General features: G+C 38.3%; 1 protein-coding gene across 1 annotated transcript in view; it reads right to left on the reverse strand.

Moving 5' to 3' along the window:
- The window catches only part of LOC139936948 (guanine nucleotide-binding protein G(q) subunit alpha-like), a 44912-nt gene extending 26275 nt beyond the window's left edge, over window positions 1-18637 (reverse strand). Inside the window, exon 1 of the mRNA XM_071931810.1 lies at window positions 18260-18637. Coding sequence (XP_071787911.1) covers window positions 18260-18377 — 118 coding nt within the window. The 5' untranslated portion in view covers window positions 18378-18637. The remainder of the gene's footprint in view (window positions 1-18259) is intronic.
- Between the last annotated feature and the right edge of the window lie 824 nt (window positions 18638-19461).

A 19461-nucleotide genomic window follows, 5' to 3' on the forward strand; every position in this document is an offset into this window, starting at 1 on the left:
AGAGAGCACTGTGCGTTCAGTGGTGGTGGCAAAAATTGGTTGTCCTTGGCTGATGAAATTTGCGGAGGCCATGGCTGCTTTCCATGAAACAGCGGGGTGTGGCGATCCGATTCCTTCGGATAGTCATAATTAATATGTAGCCGGGGAGCTCTGGGAAAACAGAGGGAAACGGTTTGCTGGGTATTCCCTGTGCACGGAATACATGCACTTAATAGCCATGTGTTCTGTAAACACACCACCAACATACACGTAGCACATGCAGAGATAACTCTGGTCATAATCAGAAAACATGGCGACCAACCAATATTACGTCTCAAGCAATAACAGTTATACCTAGATTTTTGCGGGATGAACATGCGAAATTTGTATAGAATATGATGAGAACATGCTTTAAGAAAATCCATTCCATCTTCTAAAAAAGCTTACAAGCTGAGATCTCATTTGCCTGGAAAGGGTTTTTCGGTGTAACTATTTTCAAGAATAGTTGTACAGTACATTGTTTCTTATAGGTACTGGACACCTTTGGTAATTGACAAAGACCAGGATTCTCACATGGTGTATCCCAACAACGCATAATTAGTCAGTTGCAGTTGCAAGAGAATAATGACAGGAAAAAAACACCCTTGTTGCACACATTTGTGTTTGGCCTGAAGTCTTTTAATATTTGAGTGAGAAACTACCCCTTTTTTCAAAAACTCTGTTCCTTTGGAGGGAGTTGATTCTATCAACAGCTCTCCATTGCTCGTTACAAAGGAAGTGTTTGAGTAATTACTACATGTAATAGTATCCAGTGCCTCTCAGAAGCGACAAAATAAAGCTGAATGTTTATAAAAAATATATATTAAAAAAAAACTTTAAAAAAAACAGCGTAATGCAACTTGAATTTCTTGACACTTCCAAGCTGTGGACTCCATCCACAGTTAGATTCAACCAAAGCTAAGACGGGCATTACATGTACATGTACTTTCTGTATACATTCTGATTTTCAAATAAATGGGAGAAATAAACACTCTTCTACCTGCTATTTTTAATATCAATGCTACGAAAATATTGTAGACAGGATATGAAATCAGATACCGACAGAAATGTTTTATTAGAAAGTTTAAATACATGTAGTCTACGGCAGGTTTGATACTTAAGGGAGGCAAGAAGGCGATATGCCTCCATGCCCTTTGGTGCCCTTGAAATGCTCCAGTAGAAATTTACAATTTCCTCATAGGGTGCCCTTTACCAAGGACAGGAGAAAATGCCTTGGCGCCCTTGCCCTTCCAAAACGAAGCATACAGGCCTGCTACAGTGTAGTAAAATGAAGACTTTAAATACTTGAACAGACGTGCTGGGATTATTTTGTAATTGTAAACTGAGGAAACAGCATCTTAAACACAACAATTTACGCTGTTTCTTTTTGCAGTTTTTTTAAGCAGTTTTCTTCGATATAAACAACTTTTTTATAAATCTGTGATCTGTAAAAAAAAAAAAAAAAAAAATCAGGATCTGTGGACAGTGCCTTAATCAAAACCTTTATGAAGCCTGACTCGTACTTGACTTAAGTTGCAAACTTGGCCACACACCTAATGATTATTTGTTTGTTTGTTTGTTTGTTTGTTTGTTTGTTTGTTTGTTTGTTTGTTTGTTTGTTTGTTTGTTTGTTTATTTGTTTGTTTGTTTGTTTGTTTGTTTCAAGGGAACTTTGCTCTAGATTCATTTCCACAATTGTCCTTTTCAAATGAAAACAATAATAACTTTTATGTTTTGTAAGGAGCTTTTGTGCACCACTTATTTGCCTAATTTTACGGCAATCAAAGTATTTTTTAAAAAGAGATTTCGGGTCCAACCACTATTTGCCCATCTTTGGTATGAACTTTATAATCAGTGAGCTTTCAGATGAAACTGAAATATACAATTGGAGACTTTTCAGACAATGGCAGGTGTTCCTTTTCTTTCCTTCTTTCTTTTTCATCGCTGTAAAAGGAGTGCCCTCTATGGTCTCAAAAACTTCAATTATCAATCTTGTACAAGAAGTACATTCATTGTGTATGTGTAATAAAAATGATACATGTACAACTCTGCTACAACAGTGCTACCACAAACTTCCCTTCAAAGTTTTCTAAAATGAAAGTTCAAAGTTTTACTGTATCCACTCGACTGTAAGTAAATGGAATGATGGTAAATATTATGGTTAGCCCTTTTGAATAATGGCTGATCACACTTTTATACAGTGTTTTTCAGTTTTCTGTGGCACTGTTTTAAAAAAAAAAAAAGGAAAACAGCTGATCAGCTGAAAAGTTGCATGCCTGTACACTTTGTTATGGAAATCCACATCACGCTGAATGACAATGTGTCACAGCTTCACGTTGTAATTGATAATCTCGGGGTAAAACAAATGTTGCTATACAGAGAACTGAGGTACCAGCAACCTTCACAAACAATTACTGCAAAGTCCATAAGCACAAACCCTAGGCAAAAGGTCGCTTTACACTGTTTATAATTTCTGAAGTGATTGTTCATATGTTTTAATGCAGGTATTTACATGTACATGTACATATATGCACTAACGGTAATGGTTTACAGACACTGGACACTATTGGTAATTGTCTAAGACCAGTCTTCTCACTTGGTGTATCTCAACACAAGCATAAAATAAAAACGCCCTTGCACATCAAGTTGTCTAGTTTCAGACCTCAAATTAATTCTAAATCTGATGTCTCAAAATCAAATTCACAGAAAATTACTTCTTTCTCGAAAACTATGTTACTTCAGAGGCAGCCGTTTCTCACAATGTTTTATACTACCAACAGCTCCCCATTACTCGTTACCAAGTAAGGTTTTATTTTAAATAATTACCGATAGTGTTCACTGCCTTTAAAAGTAGAGCTTGCTCTACACACACACAAAATGTGTAGAATTTTATTGAATTTTAAAAGAAGATTTGTCCCAGTATGGAAGGCGATACCTCTTGAAAAATCTGATACCAGTGTGAATAACTAAAACCAGCACCAACGCCAAGACCATGGAAAGCCACACCTTCAACACAGCACATCAGATACCATGTGAATCTGCAAAAAGAAATTCTAAATTGGCTTAAACCGAACGGTTTATTACGACCATAACAACTTTGAAGTGCCCTCGATATGTTGCTGCCAGCCAAATGGCTGACGGAAATAATGATGCGAACATTCCATTGTGTAGCGTGCACAGGCATGTACCTACCATGCTACACTTTGTTTCAGGGACACCAGGTATTAGAGAACATGCCATGTTATTGTGTAACTCCTGATGCCAGACCTTTGTCCGGTTGTTGTACAAAATTTGGTACGTAAGAATGGACAGGCTTTATTTTATACACTATCGCGTGGGATTCTAGGAGTTAAGACATGATCTAAGAATGCAGGGGTTAGGCCCTATATGGTTCTGGATTCCGAACGAAGTAGCCTCAGATAATTTTTCCTGCAGGTCTCAGAAAGCGCATCATTCCCGACTGCCCTAACTTCAGACCACCCAAAAAAAACAAGCAGGGACTAATAAACCTTGATGAGGACACCATCAAGTGGCTTGAAGTCACTAAACTACCAATTTAATTTAATTCAATGTTAATATAATTGGTCTAGGGATCAAAGAAGAAAGCACTTAGTAGGAAGAAAGTAGGGTTAAAAAATAGTAATAATATTTTTAATAACTGATTCAATTATGACATGACCTATATTAGCATACATTCGATTTTATCAAAAAAATGAACTGTACATGTATGTAGTCAAGTACATTTTTCGATGGAAAATTTGGCCAGATCAGTTATTGTTTCTTGAAGCTTAACAATCTGCGATACATTAACTAATCAAAAACCAATACACTACTATCCTTTTAAAACCTATCAAAAAGCCAGCCCCTTGGTAAAGTGTACTATCTTGTCTGGTTCATCCTCCCCCCAGTAATCTAGAACATCCCCCACATCAGTGATGTATTCCCAAGCAGTATGCACAGACATGATTCAATTGAGTTCAGTCGAGTCAAGGTCACAACAGCAGATGTGCATAGTTTACCCAGGCAAGCGAGCTGGTATGCCATAGCCTGGCTCTGTGGCTAGCTGCCGACCGCCTGGCTCTGTGGCTCTGCGGCCTGCCCCTGTCGCTAGCTACCGCCTGCTTGCTGCTGTGTGTGCATGGGGGAGTCATTTATATTTTAACATGAGGTGATGAACATTGCAAAGCAAGGGAGAGAGAGAGAGGGTGCATATCATTTTATATGAGCGCGTCCAGTAAGATACAGTGTACACAGTAGATACAATGTCGGCTACACACTATTTAACTCTTTCTCTTTCTCTTTCTACAATGTCTACATCCACAACCTATTCTGAACAGAATTAATTTTGAGCAACGCATGTAGTGTAAATTATAAGGAAGGGGTTGGATGTTTTTATTTAATTATTATTTTTTTAAATCATGAAGGAAATTTATTAAAAAGATGCCTTTGCCAAGAATAAATTTTCTCCGCGAAATTAAGAATTACCTACCGAAAAAATTTCAGAGCAGTATTTTTTTGTAATTGGTTATAAAATGGTCATCTATGTTGTTGGCAGAAGTAGAGAGGCAGAGATCATTTCAGTGGGAAAAAAAAAGATTGATTATAAAAAGGTTGAGAAAGTATATTTTCCAATTCTTATGGGTTTGCTGTGTACATATTAACTTCAGCCAGGAAGAAGTGTTGGCTCTAAAAAGAAACTTTATTTTTGATGATCTCAATGTTCAACTAGTTTTGTTGGGGTCATTTCTACCTAAGTATGACCATTGTACCTTTCATCAAGAACCAGTTTTACAACATGTGTAAACGAGTAAAATGTGTACACTCAAAACGACCCTTGTGTGCAAGTCTACCCAGGGAGACCGAGAACTTCATGATTTTCTACAACAATCAGGGAGATGTTCGGGGAAAAAATCAAGATATTAAAATAGGTAAAAAACAAATATTGTTCATCAGCACAAGAAGTGTAAAATTTCTGCAGAATCGGGTAGAGTTAGCAGCTTTGCATATGTACATTAGTAATGAGTCTCGCAAGGTATTTTCATCAACTCAGTCCAACATGTCTGAGATTTTGCGGTTTCGATACCTGGCTTGACAGACACTAGTGACAGTGTGTTCCAGATATTCTAAACATTAGACTACAGTTACATGAATGTCTACATAATGTAGACTCGGCCCAACACTGGAATTTCTGAAAGACCACGGAGATCAATGCCTTCAAGTTCCTACCACTGGTCTTTAGGCCTTGGAACCCCCAGAAAAAAAAATCCAATTGGACATTTGTATAGTATTGGAAATGCATTTTCACACAGGTACATGGTAAGTGATCTAAATACACTTAAGCATGTACATGTACAACCCCCACACACACAAATTTTAGATCTGCAGTATGCATTAACGCTGCCAATTCACAGGGACAAGGAATAAAACCACAGACACTGTATACTGTATGCTGCGAACAAACATCTGATGATACTGCGTGGGAAAAGAGTAATACTTATTTCTGCTGCACCTGAGTCCCCCCCCCCACCCTCAACTCTGAACCCCCTCTCCTTGCCTTTAATTTCTTCACGATATTTTGAGATATGGTGAACACAGTGCACATGTCCATACAGTGCACACATCAGGGCCCAGTGTCATAGAGCTGCTTAAGCACGAAAAGTAGCTACACTAAGCATAACAAAATTGTGCTTGTAAACAAAATAAGGTTACCACTAAACTGCTAAACTGCTGCTTGTGACTGGTACCCTGCTTATTTCTGCTCAGCAGAAAATTCTAAAGCAATATTTTCTGCTTTCAAAAGCAGCTCTATGACATTGGGCCATGTGCACGTGAATGTACTACATGAGTTATGGTCTGTCATATTGTACACTGTTGAAGATGTACGTGGTTACAAAGGTGTCCATTTATACTGTACATTGTAGGCAACATTTCACAGTATGATGCTTAAAATGTGTGTGTGTGTGTTAAACTCAAGGGAGTAGGCGCTCCAATGCCTTGTCATTACTAATGTTCACTGGGCCCCACCCAATCCCAGATCTCAACCTACGCTGTGCAATATGATTGTTCACATTGTATGGTCCCTTCCAGCCTTTTGTGCATGGCTTCAAGCAGGCCTGTATTGCTGGGTTTTAAAAAGGGCAAGGGCACCAAGGCATTTCCTCGGCAAAGGGCACCCTATGAGGAAACTGTTAATGGTGCATTTCAAGGGCACCAAGGCAATGACCAGGGGGCATGGAGGAAATCGCTTTCATTGCCTCCCTGAAGATCAGGCCTGTCCGTTCCCTTAACTAATTTAAATACACACAGCTTCAAATGTGTACCATCTATGTTCACCAGCTTTATGTTATAGGAAAGAAGTGATGTGTATAATAGATGTTAAATTTGCATCGGGGATAAAGAATATTAATTTTGGTTTTTACCCATACACCGATGTGTGTTAGCACTGTATACTCAGTACTTTCCCGAGTCCTGTGAAAAAATATCACAGGCATGTTACTCGGGTGGGATTCGAACCCACGACCCTTGCAATTCTAGAGCAGTGTCTTACCAACTAGACTACCAAGGTTGCCCGGCAGCTAGAGGCAGTTCGAATCCTATGTTTTTGGCAGCGGGTACCGCAACGATATAATAGATGTTAAATTTGCATCGGGGATAAAGAATATTAATTTTTGTTTTTTACCCATACACCGATGTGTGTTAGCACTGTACAGGGTGTCTCAAAAAAAAGGTAATCCTACTTTAAAGGGTTTTTATGGCCAGACTATATGTTTAAATATCACAGGCATGTTACTCGGGTGGGATTCGAACCCACGACCCTTGCAATTCTAGAGCAGTGATGTGTACCCTTTCATCATAAGGGCAGATCACCGTTCAACTACATGGAGTATGTGGTGCCTGAGAATGAAGAATCCCCATATTTGAAACGATTAATTGAAAGCAAGCAAAGATAATGACCGATTACATAATAACCATATTAATGGTTGCAGATGTATTAAGCACAGCATGGTATTTACTTAGTTTTAATTTCACTACTGGGGAACACTCGCCCAGCCTTAGAACCTTGAGCTCAAAAGAAAGGACATTATTGGGTCTTCAAAATTATGTGTTGTTACGCATGTGCACTACCATGTATGTGAATTGCTGCCATTAAACTTTAAAAGAATAACCTTTTTAAGGATTATGAAAGGGCATGCAAATGTGCAGGCCTACTACCAACAGTTGATTACACTAAATTGTTTCAGGTGGAAACACTAAAACTGAAGATATTAGCCCGAACCTTCAAGACTCCTTTAAAATCATCTCGAGTAATTTGTTAAATTTAAGGGATTGTGGCAACAGGAATCATCTCTGTACATGTAGTTATCAGACATGATGCTTCAGGGAGACAATTGCCTTCATGGTCATTGCTCTGGTGCCCTCACAAATTGTCCTGAACAAGATCTGTATATCTGAACATATACAAGTGTTTTAAGAAATATTTATGTCATTTTATTGATGCTTAGGTTTATACATACGTGTGTACCTTCTTCATGTTCTTTGCACAACTTCGAAAGGCATGTTTTGTTCTTGATTAAAAAGGTACACAAATTTTTCGTCTGGAAAGGGGCACTTCTATGAGGAAATAGTATTGGAACTTATTGCAAAGGGCACCACTAAGCCTACCTGTGTTACTCATCACTGCACACCACAGTTTACAATAGAAACAGCATGGATGGAAAATTTCAAAAATAATGACTCAGGATCACCATGGACAAACACAATAGCAATCTAAGAATACTAAGCAATGGATTGAAAGATGTTTGTGTGAAGCTAATGACCAAGCACAATCTACCCAGCCTTTAAAGCTGTTTTTAATGATGTCACGGTCAGCGTGCATGCGCAGGTTGCAGTTCGGTGAGAGTTGAGTTTCAATGCCCATCTGCAAGCAGACTATCATCTGTGACCCAGCCCCTTTAAAGCACAAAGTGAAGTACAGAGATCGAAAACAACAACATGAAGAACAGTTATCAAAAAAACAACATGAAGGCCTAGATGCACCATCCAATCATCTGAAACAGTGTTCTAGCAGGGCTGTATGAAATAAATCTAATAGGCCTCTTGTTACAAGAAATCATGCAAGAATGCACCCTGTTTCTCCACAGAAAGAGCACACTTTGCATCAAGGGCATGATGCACTCCAGACTACATTTCGGACCTCCAGAGTCACTGCACACACAAAAACGCACATTCCAAATGTGTTCTCGAAGGCCTCCCACTCTCGTTGCAAATGATCTCTTGATTACAGGTGACCTAGAAACAAGCGACCCCCACACTTAGCGAAGACACAGGCACAGCATACAGTTGACGTTTGTTAACATGTTAGTCCAATGTTATCCTTGCAATGTTTACATTTTGGATGCATGTATAGTACGGTTGTGTGGTTATTAACATAATACATGTACGTGTACATTTACAGCATTTTGCGTAAATCATTTCTACCTCCAGCCGCTGATTTCATCAAACTCTTCCTAACTTAAGACAAATCTTAGGGCTTAGGAGGAGTCCCAACCCTGCACTGTAGCATGCAGACATTAAGATAATCCTAAGTTAGGACGAGGACGAGTTACTCGCCCTAACTCGAGATAAGACGAGACCCAACTTTTTGTGAAATCGACCCCAGGATCAGATGATATACTGCATGTTACAAAATGTAGATTTTGGTTTCTGTGAGTGTCTTCTACAGGTTTACATTGTACATGTAGGAAAAACACACAAATAATAGTGTACATGTGAAGACACAGAACAGTCTGACCAAATTATGACAGCTACATGTGCATGTAATAATAAATGGACCTCAGTCAGCTTGATCCTCCTACAGCAGCCACGCCCTTACTACAGTCAATGTTGCTATGCCATTACAGTCAATGTTGCTATGCCCATACAAATAATTACAGTCAATGTTGCTACATGTATGTATGTAAGCATAAAATGGAGCTATTTTTAAAGGAATACAGATCTACATTCTCATATTTGCAATGTAAAAGTATGGTAAATGTATTAAGAGTTCTACGCATACATGTCGTTGTAAAATGGACATGTACATATGTACAATAGATGTTGGCCTACAATTTAATGCATGAAATGTACATCAGCCATTCCAGTGTTTAAATTTGTACAAGTTACATATGATTTGTATTTTCTTTTGTAGAATGCATTTAGCTCAGAGAGCGTACACTATACTGTACTGTACATTAATATTAATATTCAAATAATATTTGGGTGCATCTCCCAGCAATATTCGAAATGTACATGTATACACGGTACATAATTCAAGTTTGTTTTATTAAGCCAATTTGTACAGCACTGAAGGGAAAGCTAAGTGTCATTTCAGAATTTCCATTCAAAAAGTAGAGTCCCAGGGAACGATTTCAATTTCCATGCAGCATTTTTGCGTAGCAAAATATTGTGACGGAACAAATTTTGTGCACACTGAATGCCAATATTGAGTAGCAAATGATTATTTTTGAATAGCAACTGATACATTTTGCATAGCATTTTGCTAAATTAGGGGTCGAAATTAAGTGTATTTCCATGGTAGTCAGCAGGGCTAGTGACCAATAATTTTTAGTAGCCCTGATTAGATTTTGGTAGCCCGAAAGACACATTATGTCTCGCGTCACGGCTCAAACTTTACAATACACCAATAACATAGTTCTTTATTGTTTGTGATGATGATTTTTGCATTATTTTTCCACTAGCCCGTCGGGCTATCAAACTGGAAAAATGAGTAGCCCGGCTGTAAATCTGGTAGTCCCGGGCTAGCGGGCTAGTGGCAATTTCGACCCCTGCTAAATGAAAATCTTTCACTGAGACCACAAGTGATGATCACTGCATGTACTACTACTGGGCTTGTCAAACCATGCGTAAGTAAGAATAATTGTGAGTTCCATTGTGATGGATGGTCATTCAAGGTCAAAGTCTGAGTGGAAAGGATCCCTGTTCAAATTAATGAGTGGATTTCCACTGCACCATCTTAAATTCTGCAAACAGTGTAGTTGCAGGAACTTCACTGCTGATGCATACATGTGGCATAGCCATTTGTACACTAGTAGCTGATACTTGTAAGGGCAAGGTAGTTTTTCCAAAAGTTATTAATTTAGGGAAACTCAATTTCTACTGAAACATTACGAAGGTAAATTGCCTCCGGTGCATGCTTGATGCGTCCCTATTCTACAGACTTATTGTTTGGGGTTTTTCTTTACACATTGATGTGTACATGCATGACATGTACATGAACACAATATGTACAGTATACAAATGTTGCACGCTGTGACGGGGTCCATGGCGTTTTGTACACCCGAGGGGGAAAATGGCACCCGAGGTGAACAATTTTTTTGTTATACCTTTGTATAATTGTTATTCCTCTTCTCGAAGTTCTGTTGACATCTTCAAACATTATTACGATGGACTATTCATTGTTAAATAAGCAGATGAACAAGAAACAATTCCCTCGAACCCGCGGTTGACCAACGCTGGGAACGATCAAGGTGATGTACACCGGTGTACATCACTTTTCATGTTACCCGGCCCGTCGAGCCATGTAACAAGCATTTTTGTTGCGCGTCACATGATTGGTTTTCAATCAAACTTCACAGTTTGTTATCGAGGTATAACAAAGCCATTTGTACACTAGCATGATACTTGTAAGGGCAAGGTAGTTTTTCCAAAAGTTATTAATTTAGGGAAACTCAATTTCTACTGAAACATTACAAAGGTAAATTACCTCCGGTGCATGCTTGATGCGTCCCTACTCTACAGACTTATTGTTTGGGGGTTTTCTCTACACATTTATGTGTACATGCATGACATGTACATGAACGTAATATGTACAGTATACAATTGTTGCACGCTGTGACGGGGTCCATGGCGTTTTGTACACCCGAGGGGGAAAATGGCACCCTCGGCTTTGCCTCGGAGTACAATGTCCATTGTGCCTTGCAAATAGAGGTTTAAGTTACAAGGAATGTTATAATAGCCCAATTACCAGGGCACTAAATGTATTATAAGTTATCACACAAGCGCGAGTGGAATACGGAAAAATACAGCGCTTCTGCGTCCCATATCCAACGAGGCCGAAGGCCGAGTTGGATATGGGACGCAGACGCACTTTATTTTTTCGTATTTCACGAGCGCGCGTGTGATAACGAATTTATCTTCCAGTCTCACTTGCAAGGTGCAAAATTTAAAACTTCAGAGCGTTATTTCACGCGCACAAAGTTTAGAATGTAATTTTTGCACTGTCCGTATACGGAGGAGTGAACACGCACTGTGTAATAAAAACAGAGGAAGTATGATATAAAACAGAGGTCGTAGCATATATGTTTTTATCACCCTAGTAGTTCGATCATCTGATTGGTGGATTAGTGCGTACTGGAAAATAAAGCGCATTGATTTGATTATCATCATTATTTGATACGTCACCTACAGTAGACCCTATATATTGTTATAAATGGATCTACAGTCAAACTGAAAAAGGGGCTCCCTGCATGATTACTGTAAAATGTACATGTGAGTACACACTGGAAGGCTGTCCGTACAGGTTGACTTAATGAATGCTTACGTGTAATTATCTCACCAATACAAATCAAGCTACAGGTACACATGAACACACATGCATGTACTGTATGTACAGTTTGCTGCCACAACATTTGTATACACCATGAACATGTACATGTACATAGCTACATATGTGTGCTGTCACAGGTTACCTGGTACAACTTCGTGTAGGCCTAAGCTACACATTTAGGCCTAAACCAAGGACTTTGTAAAAAAGAAACTCTGGTAAATTGATACAGTGAGGACAGTCCTCGAAAACCAATTTATTTTATATTTATTTTATATATTATGGTGGACACTATAGGAGTGCACTGTTTGGTTTGGGTGTATACAGACAAATTTACCCAAGCCTAATAATAGTGTTGTAGTATGGGTCCATTAATATCTCAAAATGGCATACATGGAGACATCGCTAATATAAAAAAAAAAACTATTTAGAACGAAGGGAAGCCATGGATTTATGACATATACAAACAAAAGGACAAATTCTGTGTTGTTTTCAACAATGTCCACCCTTGACCTGCTTTAGAGATAGCTTGAATGATGACACTTGTAAACAATCACATGCTCCTCATTAGGGGAAGTGCACTTGTTCTTCTCTAGTAGTATTTACATGTACAATGTACATAGTACACATCAATCTTTTGAACCACAAGCACGGCAAATATATTATAAAACTATTCAAACAAACTGTTCACTGAAAATGTGACCAGATAGCACCCAAAGGCCACGTTTGTTTTGCCCCAAAATGTTATGAATTAGAGTGACTTTTCAAGTTGTCCATGTATGTTTGTGTACAATGTATGGGCCATGTGTCATGTGGCGTGCCACCTGGCTCTACAAAGAAAGAGCACAATATGGCCACTGCTCCCCAAAAGTGAAAGTAAACTTGGCACATGTAGGTGCGACTACACTGGCTTGCCATAGCAGCTTGTTCCAGCCTTTTGTTGCGTGTCAAAGAACACAGTCAGTGCACGAATCCAAACAAAGGTTTAGACTCTGCCAATAAATTCTTTCGTTTTTTTTTTCTCCTTTTTTTCTAAACGACTCCATCCTCCTCCAACAACAAAGAATGCAACAACCCACAGCCAAACATGACATTTTAAAAATCATTTTTCAAATGGTCAAAGTCAAGGTGCAATGTACACAAAAATCCCAGTGCAGTCAAGCACCGGGGAGTTTAATATTTTGACCACCAAAATACAATTTTTTAAATGAAATAAAAAGACAAATTCAACATTTTAGTCGAATGGATGCACACTATAGGTCGGTGTAAATTAATACATGTGAAATTCATACATTTGTGAAATTGATTTCACATTATGAAATTGACGGTCAGATGTTGAATCTGAGTAGATGAAGGCTATGAGCATTGGGCAATGACAAGTTTATCACGACACATCTTGAAAAATACTCCCACAATTATTTGAAGGACAAAACCGGAAATGAATGTAGAGAACATGTTTTTGCCATTAAACAACATACATGTAATTCGCACAAAATCAACTCTTCGCTGATATTTTTTTTCCCCCAGTGTCACCACATGTTCATATTTTCCACTGAAAAATTAACTTGCTATTTGCCCTTGTGTTTTCCCAAGGCCAATGAAAAAAAATACAGGATATAAGACATTTTAAATTCATCAACATGAAATATGTTCAATTAACTGCCAAATGCTGAATGACACATCCATGTACATTGCTAAACTATGTCTGTAAATCCATAAAAAGTAATACATGTGTTGAACAAATTATTAAAATTGGTCCCCTTGTAATTAAGCAGCAACCATAATGTGTTTAATAGCATAGCTACTACACTGAGGCAATCTTTCTTTTACGGTACATACTATACTGAAAATACATGTACCATGTAAATTGTACACGACCCATCCCAATACATCATTTACATAGTACTACGTTGTAGTACACACCATCCAGTGGACATTAAAAATTCCAACTGGTATGTTAAACTGAGTACTGTGATGCACATGGAACCAACACGCCATGCCCATTGCAAGCTCATCCCCCACATTCAAGGAATGTTTTTAAAGGAACATGTTGCCTTGGATCGGACGAGTTGGTCAAAACAAAAGCGTTTGTAACCGTTTTTTATAAAATGCATATGGTTGGAAAGATGTTTTAAAAGTAGAATACAATGATCCACACAAGTTTGCCTCGAAATTGCGTGGTTTTCCTTCTACTGTGCGAACTAACATGGTCGGCCATTTATGGGAGTCAAAATTTTGACCCCCATAAATGGCCGACGTGTTAGTCGACGAGGTAAAAGGAAAACCACGCAATTTCGAGGCATGTTTGTGTGGACCATTGTATTCTACTTTTACAATATCTTTCTACCCATATGCATTTTATAAAAAACGGTTACAAACGCTTTTCAAAGACCAACTCGACCGATCCAAGGCAACGTGTTCCTTTAAAGCAATGTACTATACATGAACAACTGTAAAATGTGCCAGCATACATAATATATACATGTACACCATGTACGCAAGATGTACATGCTGGGGCATATTTTATAAAGACTGTTGCATTACGCATGCCCCACTGTGCATTTAGCAATCGCATTTACCAAATCAACCGATATGGACATGCTTGTGTTGTGTGTGTAAGATTGGCATGAATTGCGTGTTTGGAGGATCATTTTTCACCATTGCTAGGAAGTTTGTGTGGTAAATTCAAATCTATGATATCACTATTAAGGGGGATAGTGAAACATATCTCCCCAAAAATAATAACAAATAATGCCCGTATCCACTGAAGCGCATCCTTCACAGAACGACAACAAATTTGTCTTTAAAATATTACCCAAATTTGTTTGTCATTGTACACTGGCCCCTATTAGACCATAGCAGGTCCTTACTCCACATGTATGATTTAGACAAAGAATTTACAATCAGATTCTCAAATAAGATTCCTCAGGCAGTTTTCAGTCAGCAACAGAACAATTTGCATTTTGGTCTGTATGTATTACACCATACCACTAACAAATATTGCTGTGTGTTCGCTGTTATTGCATGTGACATGCATAGTACCATTGGATTATATATGCATTTAATACCATTCTTACATGTATTGTACAATGTACATCCACACAGAGCAGAACAAGGGTGTCTCAACGGATATGCACAGACACATGATGCATAATGCACTACACACTGACCACACCGCTCATGTTCATGTACTATGTACATTGAACATGTTCATGTACTTGTACATGAACATGCAGGCAAAATGAAATACGAGTGCCTTGACATTATTTCTTTGTGCAGTGCATGCAGAGTCATGTGATGGGTCTAGAGTCTTGTGAATGGACAACTCACACTACAACAAACCTTATATAAATTAGGTGCAAGGTTTGCTGTAGCACCATAATGTCTAAATCTCTGTTGAGTAGTGTTGGTTTTAAAAAGAATTATATAATTTGGCTAATGTACCATGAGAATTGTGAAGTTACAAATAATTAGCTTTATTGTAAATCAAGTTATTCAAGTGTGAATAGAGTAAAATGTTAATTTGGGGTTGTCCCCAATTTATAGTATAAGTGTACTTGATGAACGGTGCCAGAATAGTAGCACGGCGATGTTTGACATAATATTTTCATGTTTCTTTTTAAGCATTTTCGCATGCAATAAAAATATTTTAGGTACTCCACTACAACCCTCCTCTGGAGGATTGTTGTCTCCATTTGTACCCTAATTATTACATTTTCCTCTTATTTAAACAAACGAAACATACATTTTAAACAGGTCTGTATCATAGTTAATCACAGTATGCAAAATGCTGTACATGTACATTTATTTGGTTGTTGCCTGTACACAAATATATAATCATGGAGGTAGAATTGCGTTGTTATGGAGTAGCAAATGATGATTTTTTTAGTAGCAACTGACACATTTTGAGTTCGCATTTTACTCTGCTATACATGGGAAACTGTGCGGTACACCTTACATCGCTTCCAGTGAAGTAGAACATTGATCAGAAAATTCACTTCTTTACTTTATGATAATTTTTAATCTTTCACCTGGTGAGAAGTATTCAAAACATCAACATGAGTACAGTGAACGATTTGCATAATTTCCCTTATATAGCGGAGCAAAATGATGCAAAATATGTCAGTTGCTATTCAAAACTCATCATTTGCTACTCAATATAATAACCATTCAGTGTGCACAAATTTCTTTCAGTCAAAATATTTTGCTATGCAAAAATGCTGAATGAAAAACGGAGCTTCTTACTACAGATTGAAGTTTGTAATCATGAGAAATTCTGTACACTGACCTTGCTTTATTTAAATGTAAAACAGCCAAAAGAGTTTACAGTTTTGCGGCACATTTTAACTAAATTTTCCTATGGCATACCCTCATGTACCATTAAACATTCTTACATACTGAATACTGACCCATTTTATAATGAGCAGCAAAATAATATGCACCTATCCTGTCCGCCATTTCGGGAATCAAAATGTACGCAAAGGAAGCAACTCCCAATTGGTGGAAATTACAGACGCGCAGTGCGTGGCAGGACTTTTTTTTCTGAAAAAATTAAGGTTGTAAATTTGGGGTGGTAGTTATGAATTAGTTTCAAATGCATGGTGTGCGCTTCAAGACTCTCAAAAGACACAGTGCTCCAGATTTCTCCACTCAGACTGAATGTACAAGACATACGGGCGACCGGCGAAAGCATGACAGACTAGACCAACATTTCCATTTCAGAATGGACTGTTCTCACATGAATGGCACATTCATGTCGGTACATAGACATGTACATTTAAACATAGAGCAAGAGTCCTTGCTCTATGTTGCTCCATGATTTAAATTACATTGGCAGCTCATACAAACGAGTAGTGAACCATCATCATCATACAATGCATGCATGGCGCAGTTTGTAACTGGGTGATACCATACTGAAAGGGTCAATCAAAAGCAACTTGATGTACACATGACATCATGTACACACAAGATTACCATAATAATAAAAAAATTTAAATCAAGATTTTCAGTACACCGATTGACCCCTTGCACGCACGTCACACGCGGCGACTGTGCCACGCTCACCATTTTTGTGGGCAATAGGTTTACAAGTTAACGCCCCGTCGCCTAAAATGCGCACTTCACTGAATAACGCAGTGGCATTGCCCACCAGTATGGCGCATCCAAGATTTTTCTGATGATGTCAGGTGAATTGGGTCAATAAGGGATTTTCCTTCATGAAACAAGTTAGTTCGATAATCGAAACCCGCGATCCAACCGACATTGTAACAAATGTTGTCTTTCATGCTTAATTGCGATTAGCACCCAGATTTATCAGTATTCGAACATTTCGGTTCTACCACAGCGTAGATGAGGAGTCCAATCCTAGTTCACGAACTAGCAACACGATACCAGACTAACTCATTGGATTGATGAAAAACAGAATTTGCAAAATATGTATACATGGTTTGCCACAGCTCTCTTAGGTCTAAGGGGCGTGGACAAGATTTAATAAATTAGTAGAACATTCCTTAGATGTGTAACTATTTCAGACTCCACAAAGCCAATGACTTTATCACGTTTTCCCAAATTATGAGAAAACCCCCAAATTGACACGCCCACTGCTTAGAAGTCGTGAAAAAAAATTGAAAATAATAAAATGCATGGAATGGTGTGAAAAAAATGTTGAATATCAGTAGAAATATTTTAACAAGGCAGATGTTATGCAGAGGGTCTTTTGTTATGGGAGGGGGTAAAATACTACGTTCAATAAATAAATCTACACTAATTATCACTACTTTACACTACAACGCAAACTTCACAAAATGGATGCATATACACCAAACAATGTTAATAATACTCAACTCTTTGCTTTTGTTTATTCTCATCAGTCACAAACTTAAATTAAAAACTATCACATATACAATACAGAATCATTTGCCCTAAATGCAGGTAATAATAATTCAGGAAAATATATATTTAGCTAACTAATGAGATCAACAAAATGCTGATTGAAGTTTTTCCTATTCGACCATTTTTTGTATATTTTTATTTTAAAAGAGAAATTATCAATTGCTCATGTCATATTGGCCAATGAATGAAAATAAGTGAGAATGACAGAAAATGGGATATTCGGGATTAAATATAATGAACTAGATTTGCTGTTATTTTCGGTCAATGCTCTATCTCTCTCATGCTAGGTCTCAAATATTTCAGATGGGATATGGGCGTTGGAAAATTCAATGGATTTCACTGGATTTTTTTTTCCTGTCCTCCATTTTGTTTGGAATGATGATGATGTCATGTATTTCCAACTCAGATGGTTCTCTCTCTACACGGTGTTGTATTCCACTGGCTCCAACGAAACCGTCTCAGCTCCACACACGGGGACTTCCGGAAGATTTTGTGGTGTTTTTTATAAACAGAACTGGTCTTCTTTGCACACATAAATCCCGTTGTTTCTCCGTCACTTCGCCATCTATGCGAATGGCTGACCAAGGCACGACATGTCAACATTAGCATAACAAGCCCATAAGCTTTCACGCTCGTACACAGACAAAACACAGGATCGCTTATTCCCCGCTTCAAACTTGGGGCTATTTCCCATTCAAACCAGGCTCGCACAACTCTCATATTTTTTCCAATTTTTCTCCAACTTACCAAGAAGAAGTAGCTTGAGCTCTCGACGCGCATCGCGTTTGTCTTTACGTAGCTGCTTCTCAATTTCTTGGTTGATTCTCTTTGCTTCTTTAGCTTCCTCGCTCAGACAACAACCCATGTTGGATGAGAGGCCAGCCAGCAGGGCAGCAAATTTCTCTCTTGGAGGATGACGACCAGCGCAGAAAAACGCCGATTTTACACTCCTAGCACCCGCAACTGGAGGCTTTTTATCAAGCCGTAACGTTCCCCAGAAACTATAGCAAATCGGGGTTCCCGAATTGGCCCCGTTTGTCCGATGTTGCGCCCTGAATAAACTGGTAATTCCTGTTCAAATCCGCTGACAGGAGAGCCGAAAGGGGACCTACAACGCTGGGTGTGGTGATGGGAAACGACCTGACGCACGACCCCTCCGGAAAATATAACAATTTCACAAATAATTAATTTTAAACCCCTTTTGAGCAAATTAAACATGCATTTTACACAAATAATACATTAAAACTTATTTTCCATTAAAAATATTGCCAATTTGCGTTAAATTGAAGCATTAATAGTATTTATATGCGAGATAAATCGGGGTGATCAGTTGTTGGAACAGCCAAAATAGGATTGGAGTATCATTATGGGATGGCACGTTTCCTTAAAATGTAGCGCTAGCAGAGCCATATTTTTGTACGTGCTTTATGCGCGGTAGCTCCATTCACAATCTAGGTACACTGGGTTCATAAAGGCCCCCATTTGACTGAAGTTCGCCCGTGTGAAAAAGGGCTTCCCCGGAATTGTGACCCTGTACTATTTTTGGTGGTGTGGAGATAAGTTCGGAAGTATTCAATTTTTGTATAGCGTGTCAACTAATTTCCCGGGCTTTAACTTGAATCGTCCGGGGAAAAAGAAAATTACAACCGCGTGTCCCACCCAAACTGAAAAGTTCAAATAGAGGAATTCCTAACTGATACGAATACTAAAGTTTGTGTAGGATTTTTTTTAGGTGAAACTAATTATGTTTAACTTTTTCTTAGAGCTAAAATAGCACTGACTGGTTATGTTTGTGTATTAGTCATTCACTCAAGTTCAATCTATGCCAGTTTCTTTAGGGAACTGAGACATAAGTTGTAATTTGGCCAGTACTAATTGAACCCTTCACTGTCCAGAGTGGGTGCTCCAACTTTTGTTGCAATTTTGGTATTACAAGAGCGTTGTTGTGT

The sequence above is a fragment of the Asterias amurensis genome, chromosome 5, assembly GCF_032118995.1.
Source record: "Asterias amurensis chromosome 5, ASM3211899v1".
Lineage (NCBI taxonomy): Eukaryota > Metazoa > Echinodermata > Asteroidea > Forcipulatida > Asteriidae > Asterias > Asterias amurensis.